Raw genomic sequence first — 8,786 nt, forward strand, 5'->3', positions numbered from 1 at the left:
AGCATCACAGTAGTATACATGTGATGGTAGCAACCGCTACCCAACAAATGGTATAAATACCAGCGCTATTCTTCTAAAATATTCATTCTCATCTCAAACTCTGTATGGAACAGTCGAAATAAATAGATGTGAATTGTTATAGTGTCACGAGTCTTTCTTTGTTGTGTTGAGCCGCCCCCAACAAAAGCCTTTGTCAAGGCTCAGAAGAGTTACAGTAAAGTTTCCTGATTTCCATCGCTTCACCGCTCAAAGTTGCAGTCCGAGTTGCTGCCCCAGCGTTGGGAATTCCCCGCCTCACCAGCAAGTTGATACAGCATCAGTCGCTGTCCCACCGCCGGGAATTCTACCCCGATACCGTCGCGTCAAGACGAGGATTCGTGAACGGACAGATGGATTAAGTCGGTCATCGGTTTAAGGATAATCCTAGTACCGCGATATGCAGTATTATATACGCACATTCTATTCATTTTATATAGCATTGTCTGGTCAAATCGCATATCAGTATAAAAATCATCGTATATAGTTATAGACGGCTTAATGTGCGTATAAAATATGGTTTATACGTAAATCGCCTCCATTTTTGCGTGTATATGCTAGTTATCATATATCATCCAAATGTGTCTTGGATGAATGTATATCGCGTCCAATTATGTTATATGTATTCTAGCAAACATTAAATCGTATAACTTTGCATATTCAAAATCGTATATAAAGTGGGATCGAATTATAGTCATATATAAGGTCGATCAAAGTATATATTCTGTATATCTAATATCGTATAAAAAGCGAAACACAAACACACGATTCTATTCATCACTATAGATTAAGTCGTAATTTGTCGTTTCTGTGATATAGGGTTGGGGAAAAAGAACTGTCGTATTTCTGATCGAAATTTGACGCTTTATTTAACATCCTTAAAATTATCCAATTTAAGTCAAATATGCGCCGTCTTGTTCGCAAACTTGTTGCCATTTAGAAGGCAACTTCATTATCCCCTCCCTCAAAAACCCCACCTCCTTATTTGCAAAAAACTCAGACAGCCAGTTTTCGCAAGCCTCTTTTGAGGCCTACTTAGTATCACAAAGAGCGTTTTGTATGGACCGGAAGAGATGATAATTACTTGGAGCCAGGTCCGGACTATACGGTGAGTGCAAATTGACATCCCATCAGAGCTCCCGTAGCTTCTGGCGGGTCATCAAAGATGTGTGAGGCCGAGCGTTGTTCTGGTGGAAAACAACACCATTCCTATTGATCATTTCTGGCCGCTTCTGGTCAATCGCCTGCTTCAAACGGTCAAGCTGCTCACAGAAGATAACTGAGTTGAGGGTCTGGCCATAGTTGAGCAGCTCATAGTGGATGATTCCCTTCCAATCCCACCAAACACAGCAAAACCTTCCTGGCCGTCAATCCGGGCTTGGCGATGGTTTGGGCCGGCTCACCGCGCTTCGACCACGACTTTTTTCGCTTTAGGTTGTCGTACGTGATCCACTTTTCATCACCAGTCACCATCTTCTTTAAAAATGGGTTGAGTTCGTTCCGTTTCAGCAGTGCATTGCAGGCGTTGATTCGGTCTTAAAGATTTTTTTGCGTCAACTCGTGTGGCACCCATACATCCAGCTTTTTTTGGAATCCAATCTTCTACAAATGGTTCCAAACGGTTTTATGGCCTATACCCAGTTCCTGGCCAATCGAGCGAGTGCTCACATGCCGGTCTTCTTGGATGATTTCAACGGTTTCCACGACGATTGGCCTACCAGTACGTAGTGTATCTTCGACTGCCACTACACCAGAACGAAATCGATGAAACCAACGCTGTGCTGTACGAATCGTTGCAGTATCGGGTCCATAAACTACACGAATTTTTTCGGCCGCCTTCGTTGCAGTTTTACCTCGCAGGTAGTAAAAACGTAAAATATGGCGAATTTCTTGCTTGGTGGACTCCATCTTTGACGCGCTATAACTTGAGATTGAAAAGGTCAATCGCAACACTGTCAAAACGATACTTGTAGCACAGATTGTCGTCTTTAAATAGCCGTATAGTATGACCCGATGCGATAAGTACAACACAAGATATCTTTAAGTGTTGCCATATATTGACAATATACGACATTTCTTTTTCCCCAACCCAATATATTAATTCGATCTGAACGGCATTTTATACGATTTCGGATACATACGATGTATCCTTTGATTGACATTTTATACGATTTTAATTTGATACTTTTAATTTGATACTTTGTATGCGACCTAGCATGTGCAAAAGTTATACGATTTAGTGTAGAGGCACAAATTTCGAACGTTTTTCGAGCTCTGAAAAAATAAAACAAAGAATATTTTAAGTATCCTTTATAGCATTATTTGTTTGTCTATTTTTTTACAATAAAACAAAAACTAAGCGGAAAGCAATGTATTCCTTATTAGAATAGTTACAATCAGACAAAGTGAGAGAGTTAAAAAAAATTGTGCCTTGCCATGGCACGTTTGAAGAGAAAAATGCTGTTTTAACGTGTTTTTCACGTTTTTCACTATTTTTTTTAAATAGTGAAATCTAGAAAATACAGTTTTTCATAGGTTCATACGATAGAGTGATGTATACAGATTGCTTTCAAATATATTTGACATAAATCGGTTCAGTTTCTACTTTGAGATATCGTGTAGGCCAATTAAAAAAAAACTAGTTTCGAGTAAAACGCGTTTGAAGTTAATTGTTATAGTCTCACTATATCAGATACCGCATCACTAAAATGTCTAGAACTCGGTAAATAATGCGATTTTCGAAAAGTCCTTTCTAGGGTATATTCTTGAACGCCTACTCCCCAGAAATATGAAGAAAAAATGTTTTGATTATTTTGAAATATCTAGACAAGAATACTGGCTTAATGCTGCCAGTGGAAAAATAAATATGATTGATTGCGGAATCAATCGTAATAAATCGTATATTCGTACGATGAGGCTGGTTGGAAAACATTTTGTGCACCAAACAACAGTTTTGTGTGTTGTATGAATACCATTTCCTTTCCCACTGATTTGATTTTTTTTCGTTCCTTACCCACTATAACAACCTTGGTCTCCAAAATATTAAGGAATTTAAAATCTCTACACTTACATCAAATTGTCACAAAGGCGCCTTTCTGTGCAACGTTGGAAGAGCATCAACGAATGTAGCAAACGATTTTAATTCTATGGTTTTAATATAAATAGACAATTTTCGTATAGTGTTGAGTGAGTATTTATAAGTGTTATTGCTTTAGAACAATTCTGTTAAAAATTCATTTCCTCCCGTCTGGTATGTTTTATTGTTTATTTTTCTTTTTGGAAACATGGCTGACCGTTTCTTATTTTAGTGATAATTTGTGAATAACATTGCCAAAATGGTTCGTACGAAGCCAGCCCGCAACGGCAACACAAAACGGAATCGAACGAGCTTCCAGGAGGAAAAAGTAAACGCCAAATTGCGCGAATATGATATTTTGGGTACCTTTAAAAATCGTTTGTGAAAAAAGCGGTGAATTCAAAATGTTCATTTCAGCGGACAGCCTACTTGTTTCTTTGGAATCGCTAATGAATGATACATCGGAGGAGCTTTCCCGGATGATAAGAACGGAGAAGAATCGAATGCCCAAACGGATACTCCAGATGCGCATGGGTGATCTTAGGTTGTTAACTGGAGCGTCGACATTCGCTGATCTGGATAAGCTCGCGATCGAGTCCTGTGATGGTATAAGTTCGATTAACACGAGTCAATTTTCCCAAAGTTTTCATCGTGGAGGTAAAGAAAAGACTGAAAAAAAGCTCTCAAAAGCGGATGAAGGTGAGAATGTTTTGATTTCTTTGCGATTTTATCGTACCATTCGATCTGATGGAATCATTTGGGTAGTCATATCTGGTTCATAATCAATCGTCGGTATCGGACTAATTCATTGGGTAACGCTAAAATGATTTCATCGCTTAGATGTGGGACATGAGCTAATGCTCTTTCATTTGGGGATCCATTATGTGCTAACATCATCTTGCATTTTTCGCCAACTTTCTCTCTTAACCGTGAAGGTTATCTTACAGAGGACAGTACCAGCAGCCGTACCTCGGATTTGCTTGCTTCAGCAAAGGCTCGCCCGTATGGTCCTCTTGCTTCTGCAATGAAAAATCGTCGCCGCAGTAAATCCGTTTCAGCTCAACCTACACCGTCCAAAGGCCATTCCTCGATTTTGCTCGGAATCAAATCGAAGAAAACATTCGGCTCCAATCAAAGCATCGCTGGGGACAGCAATCGTCTTTCGCGGTCAAAATTCCGAACACCGGCCATCGGTAATCGGATGCAGGCTGTCAGTGCTGATCGTGGTATGAGTTTGATAACGCCCAAAGTTCAGCCAAATACTCCGATGGCGATCCTCAGGCATGCACGACTTGGTGAATCCGTATATTCGGTAACCGGAAGCCCCGTTATTACCTCTTCGATGATAGAAGAAACTGCCAATGTTAACATTCCTGTCGCTAATGGAGTGCTATCGATACGTCCAACTGAGTTAGATTGCGTTGATCCGGGTCTGCTGCAGAAGATCGACTCGGATACTCTGGAACACTTAAAGAAGCTACAGTCAAATCTTAACATGATAATGCAAATTGCGGAACAGCAGAACTCACAAAAGACTTAGATTTTTTTTTAGTTTTTATATCAGTATTTCTTTTTTTTCCTAGAAATGAATTTTTTTTATGATGAATCATGAATAATATTTAATAAACGGAACAGATTTTTCCTAAATATGATGACAACCAAAATGCAAAAACAACTCGACCGAAATACAGAATGGAATTTTATCGAGTTGTTCAAAATATTTCGAATCAATCGAGATACATAATAGGGGTGATGATTAATTTTTACATTTTCCTATAAATTCTTTAATACTTTAACTAAAAAGTCACAGATTTATAAAAAGATCAAAATTATCAGACGCAATTCTCGATCAAGAGTTTTTCATCATTTGTAGAAAAAATTCCACTCTATTACATAAAACACATATCGGATACGGAAAAGTGGATTTTAATTCACACATTTTATTTTTAAAATGTGTTTACTCCACATCGAAGTTCAATGCCGTTCTCGCTTCACGCCAACAGAACACGAGCTCAATGCCGTCAATGCAATCGGCGCTTATTTGGAAGACAATCATAGAAATTTAGAAGTTTATCATTAATGAATCCAGGTGGCAGGGAAATAAAGCTGTTTTTATTCATAGATGTCGCTACGTACAAATTTTGATTCTCCCCTTTATTCTGCGCAAAGGGGCACATTACACGATCAAAGAAATTTTTTTTTATCCCTTTTGTTTTTTTAATTTTAGGCTCATTAGCATTTTAGCTGTAACAGAGTCGAATTTTAATCGTGTACATGTCACATATTTATCATATCTATAATTAGCACATTACACAGTTGCCATTTTTCGGAGTTAGAGTATTCCCTTCTATACCATTGCATATGGTACACATTTTTACACAGTAGCCATTTAGGCGTAAGAGTTTTCTATTTGTTCTTCCATTATCTAGTTAGACCGGACAGCGGAGACAGTCGATATTGATCATTGTTGGGTTATTTATAGAACAGCAGCCCGATGTGTCTTGCAGAGCAGAGCAGTTGTATGGATGAATCGATCATATTTCGACCGTGGATCGATCTCCATCGCTGATGATTATTGCGTGGACGTAGTTATTCTGTAACAACACAAAGATGGTCAATGAGGGCCCTGAGTTTCGAACTCACGATCGATCGCTTACTAAGCGAACGCGCAACCAATGTGGCTATGGAGACCCCCCACGATCAAAATTATTGAAAATAATTGTCTTCAATGGGCCTGATCACGAACGTCACTGCCACATACGCTTTCACGTCACTTACGCTTCACTTATTCTTTTTGTGTCTATCATCATTGTCACGGACAGTTGCGTGTAAAAATAAACTCCGTGAAGTGAAAGAGTTCATTCCCGTTTGAAGAGACATGTCGGTTGCATAATTTCGGACGTTTGAACGTTGGGCCTGATTCTCGAATACACTTCACGGTGGGAACGAAATAAACGGCACGCCATTGAACTACGTTTTACGAGTAAGTGAAGTGTCGAAAATAATAATGAGTTCTCAGGCAGAATGAGCACTTTTCCAATAAAAAATCATTAATGAAAATTAACTTCTTCGTATCAAACTGGTATTCAATGTGAGTGGAAAACTTTGTTTTCCTCATGTGATGTAATAATCTCATACAAAAAATTCGTCTGAAGATAATTTGATATTATAATGATAAGTTTAGTGGGAAACAAATCTCGTATCCAGATATCGACACCGTACCGTTGTCATCGCGGATACGTTTAATTCCGGTTCCACCATGAAGTGTATTCGAAGTGTATTCGAGAATCAGGCCCAATATTACATTTAATTAGGCGTATGTTTTAGAATGACAAGTTTGCGATTATACCTCGATGATTCGGTATTTCAATGCCAACTATCTGGATTCATCCCATGATTCATTTGCTTGGTGCGTTAGTTTTCTGAATCAAACGCTTGTTCAAAGATGAGGAGGAATACTTGGTTGCTCGTGAGTCATGTAGTTGTTGAACATATGGGTATGTAATTTTATTTTCTCTTTCCATGAATTACTCTAGAGATAAAACATGACTATTATGTTTAATAATCGACATCTTGCATACTCTTGTTCTTAGCTCTGTCTTTCGTATTCGTTATGACTATCGTCCTTATTGGGGTCTTGTCCATTAATTGCGAAGGTTCAAATTACACAAAATCAGCTCTGCAATGTTGGAAGAAATTTACAGTTATTATATTATACTTAATATATCAACAAATCAGTATTATACATAATCAATCATAATGATCGTTCTTTCTAATAAGAGATTATTGATTATTTGTTTCAGATATCAACAGACACATTACTGCCCTAATGATATTAGTGGAAATTGTTAATAAATACAATAAAATTTTGCCGAACTGCACTTCGTGAATTATGATAGTCGAAGCCCGAAGCTACTTTGTGGAACAGACGTTGTAGTCCTTGAATGGCTGAGTTACATCCATAATTAGTACGGCGGAAAGGTACTCGAAGGAAGGCATGGTTCCGTAGATTTCGAGGTTGAACTTGGAGATTGATGTTTTCTAGTATCACTGGGCATTCCGTTCTAGCCGTCAAGACGTCGTATATCAGTAAGGCACGGATGTGAACTCTCCGTACGTGTAATGTTTCGATACTGATTAGTTGGCATCGGCTCTCATAACTTGGTAGCGGATGAGGGTTGTTCCATGACAAACGCCGTAAATCGAATCGATTCTGTTGACTCCATTCTGATAAAACGTATTCCAGTGTAGAGCGAACCAAAGCACAGAATAACGATTTCAAGCAATGGACATCTGTGAAATCTCTCGCAATTCGCATAATGAAACCGAGGTTACGGGAGGCTTTCCCAACGATGTAGTTGACATGAGCTTTGAAATTAAGCTTGCAGTCCAAATAAACGCCTAGATCCTTTATACAGTCGACTTTGGCTAGCTGAACACCATCAAGATGATAGCCGAAATTAATTGAGTCTTTCCTTCTTGAGAAAGTGATCGTGGAGCACTTGCTTGGATTCAGTGTCATACGATTGTCATTATTGTTTCTCTCACACTATTACACCGTATTTGGGCGTATATCCATTGCCATTTTATGGTGTTGCAACTCTCTGTTAGTCTAATCCTAAAAATAGAAACAAAAAATTTCTATTCATTCGGTACAATCGGACATAAAGGGTGTGTCACATCAAATTGCATCACGGAAAAAACGCTGTAGAAATTCGCCCAGTAGACCGATCCTTTTGAAAATTTTAGACAGTAAAATAAAAACTATTAAACAACTTTTGGCATTTTCTTTTTATTCATACTTCGAGCCCAAGCCCGTATGCTTGCACCTTCCTCTTTACCCCGTCCATAAGGTTCTGTACAACGTCAGGTTGTAGTTTTTTTTTGAACAGAAATCCATTTTCTCTTGAAGTCCGCCTCCGATTTGACAACTTTTGGGTTCTTCCGGAGGGCCTGCTTCATAATCGCCCAATATTTCTCTATTGGGCGAAGCTCCGGCGCATTGGGCGGGTTCATTTCCTTTGGCACGAAGGTGACCCCGTTGGCTTCGTACCACTCCAACACGTCCTTTGAATAGTGGCACGAAGCGAGATCCGGCCAGAAGATGGTCGGGCCCTCGTGCTGCTTCAATAGTGGTAGTAAGCGCTTCTGTAGACACTCATTAAGGTAAACCTGCCCGTTTACCGTGCCGGTCATCACGAAGGGGGCGCTCCGCTTTCTGCAAGAGCAGATCGCTTGCCACACGATGTACGTTTTGGCAAACTTGGATAGTTTCTGCTTGCGAATCTCCTCCGGTACGCTGAATTTGTCCTCTGCGGAGAAGAACAACAGGCCCGGCAGCTGACGAAAGTCCGCTTTGACGTAGGTTTCGTCGTCCATTACCAGGCAATGCGGCTTCGTCAGCATTTCGGTGTACAGCTTCCGGGCTCGCGTCTTCCCCACCATGTTTTGCCTTTCGTCGCGGTTAGGAGCCTTCTGAACCTTGTATGTACGCAGGCCCTCCCACTGCTTGGTTCGCTGGACGAATGAACTTGACAAATTCAGCTTATTGGCGACATCCCGGACCGAACTTCTCGGATCTCGTCTAAACTGCTTAACTACGCGCTTGTGATCTTTTTCACTGACGGAGCATCCATTTTGGCCGTTCTTCACCTTCCGGTCGATGGTTAGGTTC

At 39.8% G+C, this 8,786-nt stretch overlaps 1 protein-coding gene across 2 annotated transcripts; it reads left to right on the top strand.

Moving 5' to 3' along the window:
* Nucleotides 1–3,097: 3,097 nt before the first annotated feature.
* LOC129769656 (borealin-like) lies at nt 3,098–4,744 on the top strand. Of its 2 annotated transcripts, none has more exons than XM_055772044.1 (4): nt 3,098–3,286; nt 3,345–3,474; nt 3,530–3,811; nt 4,060–4,744. In XM_055772044.1, exons 2-4 carry the CDS (start codon nt 3,372–3,374, stop codon nt 4,650–4,652), a joined length of 978 nt encoding a protein of 325 aa, XP_055628019.1. In that variant the 5' UTR covers nt 3,098–3,286; nt 3,345–3,371; the 3' UTR covers nt 4,653–4,744. The 2 variants fall into 2 exon arrangements, with proteins under 2 accessions (XP_055628019.1, XP_055628018.1); XM_055772043.1 differs by having other exon boundaries at nt 3,101–3,286; nt 4,048–4,744.
* Nucleotides 4,745–8,786: the final 4,042 nt, after the last annotated feature.

The sequence above is a fragment of the Toxorhynchites rutilus genome, chromosome 2, assembly GCF_029784135.1.
Source record: "Toxorhynchites rutilus septentrionalis strain SRP chromosome 2, ASM2978413v1, whole genome shotgun sequence".
Taxonomy (NCBI): Eukaryota; Metazoa; Arthropoda; class Insecta; order Diptera; family Culicidae; genus Toxorhynchites; species Toxorhynchites rutilus.

Bases quoted from the DNA above. Each gene is read 5' to 3' on its own strand.
- LOC129769656 (XM_055772043.1), top strand. From the start codon at position 3,372: ATGGTTCGTACGAAGCCAGCCCGCAACGGCAACACAAAACGGAATCGA. The intron at 3,475-3,529 runs GTACCTTTAAAA...TGTTCATTTCAG, and splicing joins GCGCGAATATGATATTTTGG to CGGACAGCCTACTTGTTTCT. The intron at 3,812-4,047 runs GTGAGAATGTTT...TTAACCGTGAAG, and splicing joins GCTCTCAAAAGCGGATGAAG to GTTATCTTACAGAGGACAGT.